This window comes from Lutjanus erythropterus, chromosome 17 (assembly GCF_056507025.1).
Source record: "Lutjanus erythropterus isolate fLutEry1 chromosome 17, fLutEry1.hap2, whole genome shotgun sequence".
Lineage (NCBI taxonomy): Eukaryota > Metazoa > Chordata > Actinopteri > Lutjaniformes > Lutjanidae > Lutjanus > Lutjanus erythropterus.
The window spans coordinates 14035511-14056130 of NC_139333.1; the positions used below are offsets into that span (position 1 = coordinate 14035511).

General features: G+C 40.2%; 1 protein-coding gene across 50 annotated transcripts in view; it reads right to left on the reverse strand.

Annotated features, from left to right (window-relative positions):
* Positions 1–20620, reverse strand: part of LOC146311911 (myosin-binding protein C, fast-type-like) — a 32853-nt gene that overhangs the window by 397 nt on the left and 11836 nt on the right. For 11 of the 50 annotated variants that reach the window (XM_084740540.1, XM_084740547.1, XM_084740577.1 and 8 more), the window contains 28 exons: positions 20272–20292; positions 19448–19471; positions 14863–14886; positions 13078–13146; positions 12817–12965; positions 12618–12735; positions 12457–12505; positions 11494–11553; positions 11227–11396; positions 10901–11033; positions 10196–10320; positions 9972–10077; positions 9107–9273; positions 8554–8719; positions 8317–8423; positions 8196–8225; positions 7942–8084; positions 6338–6497; positions 6108–6212; positions 5108–5296; positions 4864–4998; positions 4473–4640; positions 3649–3737; positions 2698–2893; positions 2406–2545; positions 1178–1337; positions 904–1040; positions 186–372 (listed from right to left, as the gene is read on the reverse strand). In XM_084740540.1, the coding sequence (XP_084596666.1) occupies positions 186–372; positions 904–1040; positions 1178–1337; positions 2406–2545; positions 2698–2893; positions 3649–3737; positions 4473–4640; positions 4864–4998; positions 5108–5296; positions 6108–6212; positions 6338–6497; positions 7942–8084; positions 8196–8225; positions 8317–8423; positions 8554–8719; positions 9107–9273; positions 9972–10077; positions 10196–10320; positions 10901–11033; positions 11227–11396; positions 11494–11553; positions 12457–12505; positions 12618–12735; positions 12817–12965; positions 13078–13146; positions 14863–14886; positions 19448–19471; positions 20272–20292 (3327 nt within the window). The remainder of the gene's footprint in view (positions 1–185; positions 373–903; positions 1041–1177; positions 1338–2405; positions 2546–2697; positions 2894–3648; positions 3738–4472; positions 4641–4863; positions 4999–5107; positions 5297–6107; positions 6213–6337; positions 6498–7941; positions 8085–8195; positions 8226–8316; positions 8424–8553; positions 8720–9106; positions 9274–9971; positions 10078–10195; positions 10321–10900; positions 11034–11226; positions 11397–11493; positions 11554–12456; positions 12506–12617; positions 12736–12816; positions 12966–13077; positions 13147–14862; positions 14887–19447; positions 19472–20271; positions 20293–20620) is intronic. The other 39 variants (XM_084740543.1, XM_084740539.1, XM_084740580.1 and 36 more) reach the window with 10 other exon arrangements.

A 20620-nucleotide genomic window follows, 5' to 3' on the forward strand; every position in this document is an offset into this window, starting at 1 on the left:
TAGACAAAATATGTAAATATGTGCTTTATCAGACTGCATTAGGCCCTTTTTGAGACCCTTATGAGACTTAATCAGAGTGTAATTAGCAACACATTACAATAGAACTTTTCATCTAATTTGACACAAACTACGTCTTGCTATGTCTTGTAGTCAAATGACCTCTTCCTCCTCCCCTCTGTTCGTACCTCTGACGTCCAGCTTGCACTCCACCTCGTCCTGGCCCAGTTCATTGACAGCCATGCAGGAGTATTTGCCACCGTCGAAGGTGCTTGGCTTGCGAATGTTGAGTGTCAGAACTCCCTGGTTGTTCTGCATCAAGTACTTGGGATCCTCACCAATGATCATCCTGTTCTTCATCCAGATAATCTTAGGCTACAATGTGGAAAATTCCAATTAATAAATAATAGGATGTAACTATACAAAAAAAAAAAAAAAACTCAAAGAAAAATAAAATCCATGATACAAAGCTTATTGCAATATTAAAAAACAAAATATTAGAAAAATATGAAAAAAGAAACCTGTCCTTCACTATATAGTAAATCTGATGAGTCCAACATTTTTTTCAACAAGCTAATGAATGCTTCAGTTAGAGTAAAATAAAATTAATAATATAGAATAATTAACCTAAGAATATTACAATAGCTATTGTCACAGTCTTTTATTTTTGCCATCATATTGTGATATTCAATATATTGTTACATCCCTAATATATAATGCAATAAATTAGATAAAGTAGTTTTTTCTTTTTGTGCATAGTTTTGTCCTTATCAGGTTGCTGCTACACATGACTTTTGATAAGAGAGGCTGCTGTGGGTAGGTCTGCATACAAGTCCTTGATTATGACAACTGGCGGCCTCCTCCAGTGAATCACGCTCCACAGGCTACTTTAACATGCATGTTTACCCTGGGGAAGCCTCTGACGGCGCAGCTGATGGCAGTGCTGTAACCGGCCACAACAGATCTGTCAACCAGGGGCTGAGTAAACTTGGGCACGCAGTTCACGTCCTTCTCCTTGTATGGGTTTTGTTTGCACACAAGGCCTATGGAAAAGTGTGGGAGGGCAGGCGAACTTAGTCAACCCCCATAAATCAGAGCAGAAATGTGACACATCTTACGCGAACTGCAAAACACAATTGCACGCACACATACTGTACCGCACACACACACGTGCGCACACCTGTCTTGGCGATGACGGCCGTGTTCTTGCTGGCACGCGGCTCCTCACTTAGGCCGCAGAGGTTTTCACTGTAGACGCGGAACATGTACTCGTTGCCCATGATCAGATCTGAAGCTGTGCAGTTTGTCCGTCTGTTGTGCTCGTAAACGGTGAACCATTCCTGGAAAGAGAACATGGGTGATATTACATAAAAACACAAAGATCACAGGTTGAGGATAATCCTGCATTCATTTGGTGTCTAAATAATCGGAAAAATTAGTTCCTGACTGAGAAAATTCACTTCAGTCTGAGGCACGCCTTGCCGAATTGTTGTCTATAGATACATATACGGTGAATAGTGGTGTACAGATGGGCCCCAAATCATCATAAAACATCCACATGCCACCCATCCGAGCATATTATTTTCTGTAATTTAAAGACTTGCACCTGCACAAGTGTAAACTTTCCAGGTGATTTTTTTTTTATTGTGTGTTGTATTGATGTACGAGTGTTTTCTTTAATAATGTAATTAATAGATTTGAAAAGCTGCTTTCAGTTTTGCTTCTCTGACAGCAGTAATGTCGCTGCAGAAAAACAGAGGAGACGCTGCAGAGGACACAGAATTACATAATCAAAGAAGTTATGTTGCTGTCTCGTGCGTAAATATGCACACAGCATTTCTCTCTCTCTCTCTCTCTGGGAGACGCACCCTTTTTCTCACTCGCTATTACGAAAGTGTTCATTTCTGTGACCCAACCCACCTGATCTGGGGACTAACCACAGTGTCCACAGTTGTAAATGCAGCCTGCGCATCATTAATGCAGACACACAGTGGATGGAAGTAAATATTTGGTTGATACTTTTTATTATTTCATGTATTTCATATTAATTTCTTCCTGACATGTAATTTGCAATATGTATTAGGTTGTAACTGCTGTCTGTGACCTACAGTAGATTAATGAGGGTTAGGGTTACAAAAACAACCCTTTCCTACTGTATTCTTTGTAGCAGCCATGTTGTTTCCACAATATGACTTAAAAGCTCATGAACACACTGAAGTCGGAAGAACAACTTCCCAACTCAGGACACTGGACCATCCAAGTAGCATGTGAATGCAGCATAAGCCGAGCGTCTGCATCAAACTCTGGCTGGAGGTAATCTCCGCATTATCAGACCCTAATTGGACATTTTGGCAGGTTACTGTTGGGATGATCGAGATTTGACATGTCACTCCTCCTTCCTCTCAAACCTTTGTCTTCATGTCAGCTTTCTGGATGGTGTATCCGGTAATCTCACAGTTGCCATCATCCCTGGGGGGCTCCCACTCCAGTGCTGCATTGAAGCCCCAGACGTCTGTCACCTTCACGTTCATAGGAGGTCCAGGCCGTTCTGAATGGATTAAACGTCAGATGTTCAGCACATATCAGCTGTTACACTGAGATGCATTTCAGATAATGATTCCTTAAACGGATAGTTTTCACTGACGCTGACAGATAAAGAAGTGACACTGCAGCAAAAGTAGAGGTGGATGTTTTCCTCACCAACAACCCTGATTTCAATGGTGGCTCTGTCCTCCATGTTCTCAATCTGCAGCACCAGTTCATATTTTCCTGAGTGCTCTCTCTCTGCTGCGCGGATGAAGAGGATGCTGTCCACATTTGAGTTACGGACATTGACCATTTTGGGGTCAAGGGGTTGACCATCCTTGTACCAGGTTGCGACAGGGCGTGGCTTACCCTGTAAGACACAAAAACAATCCATTGTTCGGGATAATAGAGATTTGCTCCTCATATATCTTTTTTGAAAGATGTGACCTTTATTCCAACAGAATGATTGATGGCACAAAATGTAAAGATTTATTTTCTTTCAAAGGGGTAGATGGAGACTTCTAATGTATTGGCTGACAAAATACAGTACTTAACAGGCATGATCCTAAATAGAAACATAACCATTCATCATAAACCCTTTTCTTTAGAGCTGTCAGAATGTTTTTCACTAAAGCAAAGTGGGTCATCAAAGGACAAGCTCACAATGAATAATGTTTAAAAGTAAAAAGTAAAGAGAAACTGTCAAAATCAATGCAGCAGAATCAGAGAATCATCTTTTCTATTAAATGCAAAAGGCTTTATACAACTTGTTCACACTTTCAGTCGTGCTCCCCAGCACCTGTAAGCAGACTTAGATGTGTAAAAGTGATGCAGTTCCCCCTTAAAAAATATAATGCCTATATTTTTTATACGGTCTTACAGTGCCCCAAAATCCCCAAACGTTCTTCCAGCTCACTGATTTGAGACTTAAGACAATTCACAGCAGAGTTACAAAACTATTTTAACCATAATGGTGCACTCTGGGTTTCTTGCAAGTGTTGGACATTTTGCTGCCCCCCAACTTTATTTTTCTCTGCAGTTTCCCACTGGTCTTTAATATTATATTATATCTTTTAGTACACATTAACACAGCTATTCAAAACCTTGCTGAGGTTTGTTTCTAACCTGGAAGGGGATGACCAGGTTGATCTTTTCTCCTACTTTCCTGATGTACTTTGTTCTCAGCTCGCGAGGCAGGCGAATCTTGGGATATTCTGAAGCAGGAAAAGACATCTTATTAAAATCCTGTAATACACTATGGTAGTACTGAAGGGATAGTAGATTGCAGTTGGCATGCCTGCAGTTTGGAGCAGACAGGGGCACCAGCATGGAAACTTAGCAATGTACTTATTTTAGCCACTTAAAAAATGTCTCTCTAAGTGTATGTTATATTTAGTTCATTAATCACTAATTACTTATTTAGTATTTAGTTCATTTCACCACTTTACCTTGCTGTCAGACAGCCTTTTCTGATGAGAAACTGCCGTTATACGAGCCGAAAGTCACTCTCCAATCCAACTGTCGCATCGATTGATTAGTTTACTCATGACTTCTGTGTTTTAAAAGGCTAATTTGAATTCACCAAAGTCACAAACGAACAGTTCAAGGCAGTGGTACACCAGCAACTCCCATGTTCTGCGAGGTAAAAGTATTGTTTTCACCTATGGAGTTTGGTTGGTTTGGAGAGAGCCATACTTGGCTTATATAAGGGCAGTTTCCCATTGGAGAAAGCTGTCTGACAGTAAAGTAAAGTAGTGAGAATATTCTACAAGCAGCAAGCACTTAAACTGATATTGATTTTTAAGGTGGACCTCTAGCTTAGCTTCCATGTTGATGCTCCTGTCCACAGTGGAGAAGTGGAGCATCTTCTGACTATGGATAAGTACCTCACACAACCCATCTTCAAATAATTGACTGAAGAAGCTCAGAGCCAAACCTGACTGACTCACCCATGATCTCACGGATGGTGACAGGCTGTGTCAGTGTCGCAGGAAGACTGCGTCCAGCGATGTTTACTGCCACCACCCTGAAGTTGATCTTCTCTCCCACGGGGAGGCCACGCACCGTATATCCCTGCCTCTCACAAAGGTCCTGGTTTGCCACCACCCACTCAGTGTCTGAAATAAAAGAGAATTACACGCAGTAAATCACAGTGAGCAGGATTAGAAGCTTACTTGTTATGTTTTTCCTTTCTTATTACATGCTTTCATTGTGTGACATGGATTCTCTTACTGGGTGTATGACCTGTGTCACTTAAGCTGTTGAATAAATGTCCTTAAGATTAATTGTCCATGAATGTTCAAATTATTATACTGCAAACAAAATGTTTGGTCTCATCACCTCCGTCCTTGCAGTATTCAATAACATATCCATCCAGGCCTCCAGCTCCGATCCTCTCTGGAGCGAGCCACTTCAGGGTGCATGTGTTGTCTGTCACATCATGCACTGTCAGACGTGTTGGTTCGCTGGTCGGGGCTGAGGGTGACAGAAAGAGAGATTTAAGATGGATGAAGATGGGTGAGTCACACAGGGAGGAACAGGAGGCAGCTGAGAAAAATGGCGTAAACATGGCTGTGCTACGTACCAATGGGCATGAAGGGTTTGGAGTTGAGGCTTGGCTGAGACATGCCGATGCTGTTGACAGCAAACACCCTCATCTCATACAGAACACCTTCAATCATCCTCTTAGCCTCATATGTGGTCGAGTCATAGACATCAAAGTTGAGCTTCGTCCATCTGGAGGAGCCTTTCTTCTTCCTCTCCATGAGGTAACCTGACGGTGGACAACAGAGAAAGTGTAAACGTGGGCCTTAAGACATAACACACAGAAAAACCCTAGAAATTAAATTAATATCCCATATGTCCAGTAGAGATGTACAGAGAGACTGTATCTGTGCCCTAAAAGCATCAAACTGATTTAATACTGACATATAATTAATAATGAAATTTAATTCCTCATCCTCATACTGTAATTCTTACCTCTCTCTCTTTCTTTTTTATTTTTAAACTAAGTTTTACGAACTGTCTGAACTCCACCACCACTGCTCGTTGCCTGCAACTGCAGAGTATAGCAACCTCTTTTTTAATAATGTGTGGTAAATAAAATGACTTTTGACTGGAGGTTTTTGGGTGGTTGAAAATTAAATGGTTGCCAATGAAATTTAATAAATTATTAACCATTATTCAAATTCACAATTCAGTTTAACTTTTACTTTTTTTTTTTTTTTTTAATTCTTTCTACAAAGAAAAGTAAATCATCGTAACAAAATATCATAGGTCAGCAAAACTCAAGAATTTAGTGAAGATAGTTGCCTTGAAATTATAAGTTTTCTCAAGTTTTTTTTTTAACAATGTACAGGCTAAGCTTAATTTTGATGTAAGATAGTCATGTTTGAAAGAAATCAAGCCAGTAATATGAATCATGTGAATTGTGGCATATTTCCAAAATAAAAATGAAAAACTTCAAGAAGAAAAAATATTGATTCCATCACATTATTTCTGCTTTCCCGAGTAACATATTCAGGTGCGCCTCTAATGCCCAGCTCATTAAATATGAAGTGGTGCAGAAAAAATCCATCCTTTACCTTTGAGTGGTGCACCGCCATCAAATTTGGGAGCCTCCCAAACGATGGTGGCGCAGTCCTCTCCCACTGATGTGCATTTGACATGCTCAGGGGGATCAGGCACGTCTAAAACAGATCACAGTTTTAAAAGGCTGAAATATTAAAATACAGCAGATATAATATTCTAAAACTGGTGAATTGTAAACTATGACATGGGCACCTTCTGACATTATATGAAGATCTTCACTCACCCACAATCTTGATAAATAGCACAGCCTTATCCTCTCCAGCAGGGTTGGTGACACAGATGGTGTAGTTGCCCTCATCATCCCTCTCTGCCCCCTCAATGACGAAGCAGCTCAGGTCCTTCCTGGACTCCACTCTTACACGCCCTTCAGTGTTGGAAACTGGCTAATAAACAGAATATTGCAGCACATAAGCACAACGAAGGGTAACTTTTCACTAGTACTTAAAATTACCACAGTAAATAACAAATAATAATGAGATGTAATTCACAGTTATATCAGCTGGGCCAAGCAGAACTAACTAAATTTGTCAGTGGCTGACAAAGACCAACATTTATTTAAACAATGCCATTTAATATGGCACTAAAATATTATAGTTGTACATTTTCTTCAGCCAGGGCTCTGGAAAGACTGTTTGGGGTGGAAAGGTGAAAATTACAAGAGGACACCTCTACCATGAGCAAAGTTAGCCCTCTGGCTAACCAGAGAGGCTTCGGGGAATATCATAGGGGCACTTGGGCCAATCTGAGGGGCATTTATGGCCCATCTGAGATGACCAGAGGGTGACTTTTGCAGCCCTTTGGCTTACCAGTGGTCGCTTTGCAGCTAAAGCTCCATTCTTATGTGACACTGGGGCAAAATAAAAAGTCTGGAGCTGTGCCATCAGGGCACAAATGTATCCTGTTTCCAAAAAAGAGCACTTTCTGACCAAAAACATCAGGAACTCTCTTTCCTTGCACTCCTGTGCCCCTAACTGTCTGTGAGCACAAATGCTCTCGTTGGTTGGGTCAAATCTCAACAGAACAGCATTTTTTTATGGTGAGGTAGCATTTAAATGAAGCCCAGGGAAAAGAGGGAGAGGAGATAGTGAGCCCTGAAATCAGTACAAAAAAACAGGTTAGCTAGATAGCCAGCTGACCTTCCAAGATCACAGACCCTTGACATTTGGCCTCCTGTCATATTCAAGTTGGTTGTTAAGTCAGTTTAATGATGTCCTCTGGATGACTCGCCACTGATAAATGTTAATATCTGCTATGTACACTGTCATGACAACCTATGACTGTTCTCAAAACCACTTTTAAAGGTCTCAGTCTCATCTCAGAATCCACCTCTGTCTGTTACTCTGTCTCATCTTGGTCTCAGGCCAAGAGGATTTTATTTCAAGACCAGTCAAGCCCATAATTGAAGGGACATCATTACACTGCCTGTGCATTGTCTGACTTATTTGTTAACATCATTAGTATGATTGGATGTAAAACTCCTTGGTTCAAATGCAACCTTCTAATTTGAATTTTATTGTTACTCTTACTTGCCGTCACCCCTACACATGCAATCCAAGAAAGTGAATATGGGAGAGAAGAGATGTCAGACACATCTTCTGGTAAGACGTTCTAAATTCTACAATGATCTTACAGAAATGACATCAAACTTCTATAAGCATTGAGAAAGGAAGCATAAGAAAGGCAAACTAAGTGTAAGGGTGCCTTGGTCTTGACCTGGTCACTCTGGTCTCACTCATGACTTTGGCTCGGTTTAGGTGATCTTGGCTACAACACTGTGTATTTAGCGCCCTGTGGTGTACTGTACAGTGGCCGATGTCACGTCCTTACTTGATCTCCTTTTGACCAAACAACAGTGGGTGCTGGCTCGCCTGTGATCTCCACATCCAGACGGAGTTTGTTGCCTGCCACCACAATGATGGTATTTTGGGAGACCATGTTTCCAGTGGTGTCCAGATGGATCTTTGGAGGATCTGATTAATGTACATCATACAAAGAGAGAATGTGTGGAAGTGGGTTTGAGATACACACACACAAGATGAAAAAGAATTATTTATGAACTGAGGTTATTGAAGGCTGCCTACCTTGTCTGGGCACATAGTCGATCTTAATTTCTGTTTTGAGAGAAAACAAAAGATTATGCAGGCTGCTGGCGATTGATGCATCTGTATGATAGCACCTTTGTAATCATTCTGTTTATCTCACCCAAGAAGTTGAGTTTGGCAGAAAGTGACAGAGCGTATCCATCAGGAACAAATGTGTAGTCTCCAGCATCCTCTGGCTTCACATCATCGATAATCAGCCGATGAAACCTGAAACAAGCAACAGAGAAGATGTGATACAGGAAATACATCTGCCTCATGAAGTAAAGATAATGTTTAGATCCTCAGGTATGACAAATATCTTACAACTGTTTTTGAATCTATTCTTTTAGCCCTGTACCTTCCAACGTGAGTCATTTTGATGCGGCTGCTTGGCTGGACCTCCACTCCGTCTTTGTACCACTTTCCTGTGACCTTGTCATCAGACACCTCACATTTGAACATAGCCTGATCGGTGGCCTTCACCGTCAGATCAGCAATGTCCTGCAACACCTCCAGTTGTTTTTCTGAAGAGGACATTGGAAACCACAGGAGAACAGTTCAGGCACGAGGGAGAAAGAGTGTGTGAAGGTAGGGGCGGAGAGGGGATAAGGTTCATGATCGCAATGTCTTGACACCCGCTGCCATGAGCTGTTAGTTTGTTTGTAAAGAAAGGCATTAAGCCCTTGGGCCAGTGCTTAAATTCAGCCGCATCTTCTGCACTGAACAGCTTACATTTAAATGACAGAAAACACAGACTAAATATAGAAAATCTTATAAAATAGTCTGTAGGCTGATGAAAACACATTGATTACATTCTCTCTCAAACAAACTAACCTAATGATTCATGAACCCCACAATGACTCAAAAGTGAATTGAAAACTAAACTGTAGTAAATTATTTCCCAGTGGTACCTTCCACCTCCAGCTCTCCTTTGGTGTGCCCTCCATTTGTCCAAGCATGGTACATTCCAATATCATCCAGCGTAGCCTCCTGGATGATGAGGGTGTGTTTCTTTCCATCCTTCTTGAAGCGATACTTGGAATCTTTGTCTTTATGAAGCTCTATATCCTCAAAGTACCTTGAAAAGAATATCAAATGAGCACATCCCTTTGAAACACATCACCGCTAAATGTTTAATACAAAACAGTAACAGAGAGCCTGAAGTCTGATGAAAATTTATAGCAGATACTGTAATATTTACACCATTCAGTGACTGCTGGAAAATATGAATGGACTTTTTATTCATCAATGGCAAATTGTAAAGATAAAGTCTGTGCTTGGTGTGATACAAAGATTTGACCTTGAAATCAGATATCACCCATGCAAATCTTAATGTCTCATTTGCAATGTATTGATTACTGATAATACATGCTAACCAATATCAATTTATTTGTCCTTTCAACCTTTATTTATACAAGCAAAGCTTCACAGCAAAAAAGAGGCAAAGAAATGGTTGTGTCATTGAGTGTGTCAGTTAGCTAGCTAGGTAGCAAGCATTTTGCTTATAATAGCTAATAAAAGACATGAATTTATGTTGCTTTCATGGGTGGCCCAGCAATTTCAAAACTTGTTTTTCTTTTCAACATAGATGAGCCTACCATATAGCATACTTAAGTACAAAAATATGGACAAGGAGAAAGTTGACGGACTGAAAAAGGGCAGAACTTAGGAAGGGTAAGTTGTATACGTCCCTGCTTTGCCTCTACAGTCATGGCCTAAAACTGTAAAGCCCCAAGCTTGATTGAGACTGTGTTGCTAAAATATCGATATACTGACCACATGACGTGGGCGCCCTCCTCTGACACCTCAATCTCAAACTCCACTCTCTCTCCAACAACAACGTGATAGTCATCCATCAGCTTGGTGATGGTCACAGGGGGCTCTGGGCAGAGTGGAGAAGAATGTTTTGGCATGTCATGAAGCTTACAAATTCACATTAACCATGCCAGACTTTGACCTCAGATATTCTGTCAAAAAAAAAAAAAAAAAAGATGCCACACCTTTGACAAACACCTCTGTGAAACACTTGTCATCGCCAACCACACACTCGTATGCGGCGTCATCAGCCAGGGACGTCTTATTGATGGTAAGCGTTCTGACATTCCCGTTCGCCTCCATGACATACCTTAAAAAGTGACAAACAGATTGAATGTTTAACAGAGTGCTGAAGTATTCGTTTATCAAGCTGATGACATGGTTTGCAACAAACGTCTTAAAATAATGATAAAAAACCTCCACGTTTAATTTTTCAGTTTGCAAAGACTGTTTTTTTTTGTCTGATAGACCCAGTTTATGCATTTCAATGTTCCCTTGAGCCATAGGTTTTTCTTAAATTAACTTAGGAATTTGAGGTGTTTATCCACACGCAGGGGGTATCTGCATTAGTTTACATGAGGCATAAGATGTCTTGGCAGGGCGACTTGCTTAACCCTCTGGGAGGCTCCTTATGACCAGCTAAAAATAAAATGTGTTGATGGCAGCATCATTTCCGAGTATGACTTTGTGGCACAGATAATTTTAGCTCGATATTTTTGAGACACTGCCCATCAAGTCCATCTAAGCTTGATGATTAATATGATACAGCTTAACACTACTGTCTAATTAAACAAAAGTCTTAGCAGGGTGAAAAAAGACCCTAAAACAGTCTATGTTAACTGAGGATAATTGGTGTAAGGGCGCATGTGTTTGTGCTTTTAAGCATGTACTTGGCTGAGGGTTTGATCTCCTGGCCGTTCTTCAACCATTTGACCTGGACGTCTGGATCAACCACCTCACACCTCAGGACGATCTTCTTGCCTTTTTCCACTGAGTAGCAAGATTCAAGCCTCTTCAGGAAAGCTGTGTTTGCAGGCAGAAAAGAAAAATTAAGAAATAACAACCCAACAGCTCACGAAAACCGTTCTTCTCTTATTTTCTGTGCCCTTCCTCTTGCCTATTTCTCCCCTCCTGAGGTGAAATCTCACCTCCTAAGTCATGTCTGTCATACTTCCATACTCCTCTACTTCTTTCTCTGTCGCTTGACCCGACTTACCCTCGCTGTGCTTGGGCTCGACCACCTTCATCTTTTTCAGACGTTTCAGCATACCCCTCAGGTCAGTGATGCCATACTGAAAGGCGATTTTCTCATACTCGCTGGGATGGGCATTCTTAAGCAATTCCCACACATCTATGTCTGGTTCCTCCTTTTCAGGCCTCTTCTTCCTGTGAGTCAAGGAAAATGGATATGCATGTAATTGGAGTGGAGAAGCAAAATGTGTGCTTGATAATTTTGCTAACTAAATAACGCTGAGTTTCTCACTTCTTAGTGGCTTTCAGCAGAGCACTGAAATCCAGATCTCCCTCGTCCTCTCCAGCATCCCTGTATTTATGGAAACAGACATACAGTTAAGATACGGTAAGATAAGATAAGATGAGGTAAGATAAAGTAAGGTAAAGTAAAATAAGTCAAGGTAAGGTTAAGGTAAGATGAGGTATGGTAGGTAATGTAAAGTAAGGTGGGGTAAAATAAAGTAGGGTAAGGTAAAGTTAGTCAAGGTAGGGTAAAGTAAGGTGAGGTAAGGTAGGTTAAGGTATGGTAAGGTAAGGTAAGATAAGGTGAGTAAGAAAAGGTAAGGCAAGGCAAAATGGGTCCAGTTAAGGCAAGGACAGGTAGGATTCCTGTCTGACATGCAAAAAGGTCACTGATGAAAGTCCTGTAATGTTCACATATTTTAAGCATTTTGAACAAAAGGGTGTCAGTGATGAAAAAAAAAATGCTGTATAGAGTTAGTGCCAAAGCAAAATGAACATTCGTGAACATCCCGTATTTTCACAGAAGTTATTGCATCTAGCTAGCAACAGCTAGCAGGAAACACACTGCTACCTTGAATAAATAATGGATTTCTCTTTCTTTGTTGGAAACATTTGGGATAATGTAAGTACACAACTTATACTTACCTACAATATATAACATATGTATAGAAATGACATTAATTTAAGAACACAAATCAGTGTCTGCTTCCATAAATTTTGGCCCTAGGACAAATGTAGGTATAAAGTATACAATGTAAGCAAGATCAGGCATATCGTCTGACACAGCATACGATTAAATTTACTGCACTGTCATATACCACCTGTGCTGAGAGACACATTCACACATATCCACATGCACTGGAAAACATTATATATAAATAGTCAATGTATGCGTTTTCCCTCTTGTGTTTTTGCACACACGCACATAGCCCACTGAGACAGGCTGAAACGCAAACCTCAGTGCACTTACGCTCTCTTGAAGGTGGACAAAATGTCTGCGTGCTCTTCTTGTTGTGCAGCTGTAAGAAGAGAAGTTGCAGAGAAGGCACATTAGGGCTGGATCAGATCAAAACATCAGCATGTATGGAATCTGTGGCAGTCTCAACAAGGCCAGAGTCAGTTTTCACTCACCCTCAACAGAGATCTCGAAGGTACAGCTGTCGCACTTGTCTTTTGCCGTCACCTCACACCTGTAGCCCCCAGCATCTCCAGCGACCACTTTGATGATCTTCATCTCATAGGTATAGATCTTGGGGAGAAAATATTACTTAATTATTTCTTCATTTTTGAAAGAAAAGCATCAGATCATGTGTCTCTGTCGAACACACACCTTTGTGTTTCTGTCATAAGTTTCTTTAAACTGCATGTGTTTTCCAGCCTTGCTGCCAAGGTCCAGCCACTTGCCCTTCAGCCATTTCATAGTGGGTTTTCTTGTCAGGGTGGTCGAGTCCACCTTGGCTATAAAAGTGACATCCGTTCCTGCCATCCAAAGACAACAATATAACATTATGTAATAAGGTTACACATTATGGATTGCAATGATTTCCAGTCTGTATTGAGAACCACTCTTTCATCCATTTGCATTTCTTACCTGTAACCGCGACTACACTTTCTGGTGGCTTCTCCACAAAGAGCCCAGTGAGCTCAGTTGTTCCAGCATCTGAAAAGAAGGAGAAAAGAATTAGTTCACTTACAATTCTGATTCTGAAATCAGTTTTGGATGGATTCAGTTAAGACGAGCACTGACGTAAAAATTATACATTGGCAACGTCCACAGTGTGCAACAAACCGAAGTGCAAAGGAGAAAGGAAACAGTGAAATGCTCAAAAATATTCAGAATCACATCTGCACACACAGACTGTGTACATACAGTGGCTATGAAACAAACACTAGATAAACCAGCAGCATTTGGCTTCATTGGCTAAAGAAAAGTAGACAAAGTATGACACATAAACAATTTCTGCAAACATGTGCAACACACTGACATAAAAAAAAACGCTGCATTTATTTTCTTTGCTGTAGCTGTGCTGTAAGTTATTGTTACCAAATATTCAATCATATCACAAGCCAGCATTTTATTAAAACTATATCAGAACTACATATATCAAAACCAGTTCTATCATTGCAGGGTTTGTTTCTCTCTAAGAAATGTATTCATTGTCTTGCTTGCTTATCACAAATGTGAAGGCTTTTTTTGACTAATGGCTTTAGAAGTAAAAAAGTCTTGATCCAAATGTATTTCTAAAAATTTCTGCAACATCATTTTAATATGGTAATTTATGATGATGTTCTGTCAGAGATGTTCTGATGCCACTTTTAAAGTTCAAAATGGTCCAAAAATCACATTTTGTATATTTATTTACAAAAATGTTTACAGCAAAGTCATCTCAAGTGATCTGGCCGGTACAACTCAGCTCACGACACATAGAAGGACAACAGAGCAATAGAGTGCTGCAGGAATGACATTTTTGCACCTTTGGTTCCCTCGTCTCAAAGTCAATGGATTTTTGAATTTTTGGTTGGATGCCTGAAACGAGGTCCATGAATTACCCAAACTTAAAGAGATTTTCACGTTCTGTTCTCTGACATAAAATACATAAATACCCCATTCCTGAATTTCGAGCCTTTTACGTGTCTTAAAAAAAAGCTGTTGATAACAAGTGGCTAAATGTTTGTACTATGTGTTTAAAAAGAGGTTTATGCATCAAAAATCATAAAAGTGGTGTTCAATTTTAAAGATTAATTTGCTGAACAAAAGTTTGCCACACAGCTTATCTTCTGCACTAATCTAAACTCCAGTGGATAAGTCCTACTGGCTTTTTCTGGAAGGAACCAGAGTCATGCTAACTTTTGGGCAACAAAAAGACGTCATCCCTGCCGCACTTTATGTGGATGCTTCACGTATTCAGGCAAGCAAAGGTTCCAGTGATACATAATCGCTTCGAGTATCAATAACAAATTATAAGGTCCAGAATGTGATAATGAACTCTGACTGTGCTAAGTATACAACTTCCAGCAAGTGCACCTGCTGACCTCCATACATCAGCACTTTCTAACCATATCAAATATATAACATTCAGGGTGCAAATCGGTAAACAATGCATACTTGGTAAAATTAGTAACTAAATAAAGTCATACTATATAGTGCAAATCTCTGCTTGATTTTATGTATTGAAAAACATCTCTCAGTTTATATCTGGCCCTAACAAATCCAATCATTTCATTAACACACTATATACAGCCAACTGCTCAGAAATATGACACCTTCATTTAACACATAACAACACATATGATGCATACATCTACATTTCAAAACATCACATTTGCATGCAGTACACAGTCACAGTCCTGCACTGTGCCTTCATCTCGCCCTTACCCTCCTCCTCAGGGTTTGCCCCAGCTGGGAAAAACAAATATCCCCGTTTAACATATGGAAGTATAACTATTTGCTGTTATACTGTGCCATAAGTCAGTGTAAACCCACGAGGTAAAACAAACCAACAGCAATTACAGAATGATTATTCTGTAGAATTATTACATTGACACACCACACAGTGAAAGGCAAACACAATTATACACGTGAAGGTAAGATCATGACTGTTATCGATCAAAACGGAAAGTAATCAAATGCGTTGATTACTGCACATTAGATTCCCATTGAAATTACCTTGATGACTTCATTTGGACTGATACTGCGAAGCTACTTGTCACAAAGGAAGCAATTACTTTACCCCATACAGAGCGTGTGTGCCGCAAGCCGCCTATACAAATCACTGAAGTGACTTAAAAGACATTCTGTTTATTGAGATATAATAAATTGTATAAAAATTCACACTATGACTAATACAACTTTGGGCAAACTGTACATGTATGTTTTTATAACGTTCAAAATGTTTCCATGACAGGAATTTCTTTTTTTTAAGATATTGGCAGCAGGTTCCTTCTAACATTCATTAGCAATACTGGTGCAAGTGCCCCAAAACAGCCTGCAGTTGGCCAAGTGATGATAATCCCCCCACACACTCTATACCCCCATGGGTAAGGCTTTAAACAGCCTTGGTATGATAAGCACTTCCCACACAGATATTCCACTCTAATAGACACACTGGCGGCAAACTCAGTGTGGTGCAATTCCCACTCTGGAGTCAGAACAGGGGATCAAACAAATGGTAGACATGAAAAATCAAACTAAAATCAATGGCCACTGTATATAAAGTAAAAAAGTCCTCCTACGCAGTGCTCATACAGAATGAGTCTTTGTGACTCCTGCACAGAAAATTAAATTCACAAACTCTACTGTATGTAAACACCAGGAGACACTGTTTGAACTTTTTTTTTTCATTTTGTGCGTTTGGAATCATCACAAACACTTTTAGGTTTCTGAGACATCTTTTCTTGTCTGACCCTACAGCTTCTTTCCAAAGTTCAGAAAGAACAGTTCACTGAATAAGCCATTAGGCATGAAAAATCATGTTGTCTTTTGTGCTCCTTTTCTGCCCTTATGCCTAAAATCTCTCTCCTCTCCAATAGTGTTAGTAAAGCACAGTTTCATAAAGCTATGGTAAACGGCAGATCAGTCTTTGCACAAGCCTGCTCTCACAGCTAAAATTGGATATGGATAGCCTGTCATCTAAAGTAGGTTGAGTTCTGTCCAAAGAAAAGCACATCTCCTCAGGTTTCCCTCTGAACTTTACTCAGCTGCTCCCTTTGGATTAAGCCTAGCTTGCTAGCAATGCCACTAACCAGCTAAAACGTTGAGTTGTAAATCACTTCACGATGTAAAATGATCATTTGGTAAAGGTAGCTTGTTTATGTGCACAACATGATGGATGCTCAAGCAATATGGTGCTCCCGTCATACCCTCGTCATGCTTTGTCTCTTCTTTCTGCTTTATTGTGCCACAGCTTCAGCTCTGGAACATTCCCCCACATTCAGTGATGGACATTCAATAACAGGAAACAGGAAAAAGCTTGTGTTGCATCCATTCCCCAAGGAATTTATGGAGATAACATCCAGGTCAGTAACTAAACATAACATTTAATGACCTCACCCTGGCTGCTTGACCCCTCACTTTCCTCAGCAGGCCATATTTAAGGGCAAAGTTTCAGCTCTGCCGCCAACCTCCCCAAGATAGTAACCTCGTTGTGGGGACACAAAGCAGCCATGCCACCTTTGGAGAGGTCTGATGCAACCCTCCTCTCCTCTTCATGCCCCAGAGCCCATCATAAACGTCTTGCCACACTGACCAGCTTGCCTTAAAAGGAAGCAGCCACAATGACCAAATTGTCCATCCTCCTGGCCTATCGGGTTATTGGCCTTTTTCTGCCAAATTGGCTCTTGCTCTTGAACTGGTTTTGTTCAAGATTCTTTGGACTTTGGTGCTACAGTGAACTAGCCCACATTTCCACCATTTTTGAGCAAAACCACTGTCATCAACACGAGGCGCTGCACAATACTAAGACACCAGTGGAATGTGACATGCCCACTTTGATTTCCTAGGAAAACCTGCTATTTTTTGCGTCCAGTTGGTAACCAACTTTTCAGGTTCGGAAACTGTTTCCTTTTGTGGAAATGTTCTTGGGTCAATATTAGGTGCTTGAACTGGAATGGAAAGTTCCATGTTGGTGGAAACACGTTCACCACACACTGTCAAGTCACCATAACAGAGTCGCCTAACAGAGCTGAGGAAAGCAACATGCTTCCCCTCAACATGTAACAAAATGCACTCCACAGAAGATTACAGACTTCTCAGTTGCCACTACCACCTGTGGTCGAGCCTCACCCGGGTGTCCAAGTGGGAAAAGGAGAAGATTGTTAACGTCAGTGTCTTCCTTCAGGCGCAGCAGGTACAGGACATTTCATGTATATTTGAAGGGCACCACAAGCCTTCAGTTCCCTGAAGTCTTGACACATCCATGACCCTTCTCCATCCAATCTACTCCTAATCAGTCCAGATAGAGTCCAACGCCATCGCTGTGGGAGTGGTGCCCCTGGATGACCGTGGCAGACAGGGACAGCTTTGTAATGTGAGTAACAGCTCTCGTATTTCACTTGTAAAACCTGAGTTGTGGTTCAACCCCAACATTTTTCACATTGAATCACACTGCATGGCGGTGATAGACAACCACGGCTTAGTTTGTGGACCATCGACAGGCCTTTGGCTCTCAGATAGAGGATGAGACATGGCCCAGTGTAGAGAACTGCTGTTCGGAGGAACTGAGTTTGATGTGCTGACTATGATATCTTGGATGACTTCACTGCTTGAGCTCTCCTTGCAGTTTCCTAATACAGCAGAATGTCAAGTTGATGAGTTACTATAAAAGTGTCATCACATCAGATGACACTTGGTATTTTAGCAGCAACAGCTGCCATTGTTCTACGAGGGCTATAACACATGAAACACAGCTGTGTTTCCACTCTCATTGTTTAAATTGCCAGAAGGACAGAGGCAAAAGAGAACTGGTATCATAGGTCACAGATTGGACGGGCAGCACTGTTCACGTGGAAAAAACAAATTCTGAATTGCTGAAAGAACATAACCAGTGTAAGAGGTCTCTGGCAGTATCAGTAGATACCAACGGTAGAGGATGTGTCAGGTGAATGAGACAAGGATAGTATCAAGCAGTAAACTGCAAGAGGAGACCACTTTAGTTTAGCTCTTTGTTTTCTTTAACACTGGTGACTTGTAGGCCTGAGGTGTGACTTATTCTGAGGGTAGCTACCAGATAAGTTGTAAAAAGCTCCAAGCTCTGTGGGGGATTTTTAGCAGAGATTTTCATGGGATCTGTAAGATATGACTGCTGAAGCAAGCAGAGCTACCCTGCATACTTATATTACATATTGGATCTTGCTGGCAGCTCTGTGGCATATCACAGCAGAGAAAGATTTGTTTTGTAGCTTGATGAACCAATACTATAAGACCACTGATCATCTGAATGCTACTTTAGTAACAGTGAGTCAACAATAACATAAAATGTAAAAGTGCACATGTAGGATTTTGCAAAAGAACAGTTTCTAGACTCATATATACTCATGCCTTTCTACCTGTACTTTCTTACTTTTCCATTATTTTGTTGTGTTTGACACATTTATGGGCATTGGCCTCTCTGTAGAGTCAATAATCTGAAATTTAAAGCCTGGGTCTTGACATTATCGCCTGTAACAATTTTGTAAGACCGGCTGTACACACCTGATGGTGAAACCTAACAGATGTAAACATCGGGGTCATTTTTATGTTTTTAACTAGGCTTCATCTTGAGTCTGGGTGAGGATGGTGTGCAGCACTTACTGGAAGCATTTTTGTCTTCTATGAAGTTGAAGGGAAAAGTATCCTGGACAAGAGCCACACTGTATGCAAATTGTGTCTAACTAAACTAATTATGGGTCATTAGATATGTACTATGTTTTAAAATAGCAAGTAGTCACATAATTAGAAATTAAAAATTTGGATGCATTGCCAATCGTTCTGTAAACACATCATAGCCCTCTAAACCTGAATCGGAATTGAATTGATCTTGAGGTCATGGGGCTGAACCATGCACTCACTTTCTGCTGCAAAACAATTGGAAAATCACATTTTCTTTCTCTGATTCACTGCTTTGTTCTTGCTAACTCTCTAGCTCACTCATTGAGCCACAGAAGAGGCACCAACTTTGAAAGGTGTGTTTGCAAACTGCAACTGAAATTTCCTGCATAGTATGTCTTTAAAGGTTCCCAATGGAGAAAAGTAAAAAAAAAAAAAAAAAAGTAAAAGGACATTTGAAACAGTAGCAAGTTCAGTCCAAACTGAAGTAGTCACAATAATTTCAAATAATAAAATTAACCCAGCTACACTTAACACTTCATATTATATTATGTGACATCTTGACTAGCACATAATACCAACACTCCAATCCAACTTTTTGAGGGGCAAAACTAAATTATCGACAGACACGTCAGTATAAACGTTGCTCTTTTCTTACCATCCCAATCAGCTTCTGAATCTGCTGCAGACAAGGAAGCAAACTTGACTGAAAAAAGCAGCTTGGAAGCAAATGCTCATTGTTGCACAAGAAATGGCGTACAGTTGCGACAGAGACTGTAAAACAACCGAAGCTCCATGCACCATCGCATCTGATAAATATCCACCAAAATCCAATTCACCAAACCAATTCAACTTGCTTTCACAAGCTGAAGTATTTTTTTCTACATGTTTAGCGTAACTGCATGCGGATAAATTCATACATAAATAAAAAGAACACATAAAAATACATTCAACATTTATAATACAAACATATAGAAAACAACACATAACTACAGTTTTGTACTGTTCATAGAAATACAACAGTAAACTCCAAACTGACTATGTTGTGCGAACTATAAAACCAAACCATTGTTAAATTCACACACAGTAACATATACTATGCAGTATATGTATATATCAGTCCAGTGATGAAAAGCCAGTGATGAACAACAACAAGGCATTCAACATGAAATGTATAATCCTGTTATCCGTGTCACAGCAGCATTAACCACTAGGACATTTATTATTTTCTTTTAAATCAAAGACATTCATGTATATATTAAGCATATCAATCCAAGTATTTTCGGGATGCACAAAAATACATAACCAAACGTTATACAGGACACCTACGACCAACCTGAAAGATCACTGAAAATAAAATTCATATGAGTCATGCAGATAGTGGAGGTCTCACACAGTGTGGCACATGTATGCACTCATATGTGAATACATTAGAGGGATTATATCGACCAACACGATTCAATGTACAGGATTCTGCCTTACCTCCATCTGCAGGGGGTGCATCTAAAAAATGAATGGAAATTAGCTTTAGTCCCACAATATATTATATTATATTTGACACTAAGGGGTGCCTACCATTTGCTTCTGGTTGTGGGTTAGCTGGGCAAATAAAAATCACAGTTCAAACATAATTGAAAGGAAGGAAAGATAACGAGACCTGGACAACACTGAATTTGGGATTATTGCAAATAGGGCTGAGTGATATGGACAAAATTAAAAATATCACAATATTTTTGACCAAATACCTCAATATCAATATTTAACAATATTGAAACAATATTCTAGAGATGGCTACAAAATGGGCTTTTTAAAAAAAATAATTATCAGTAAC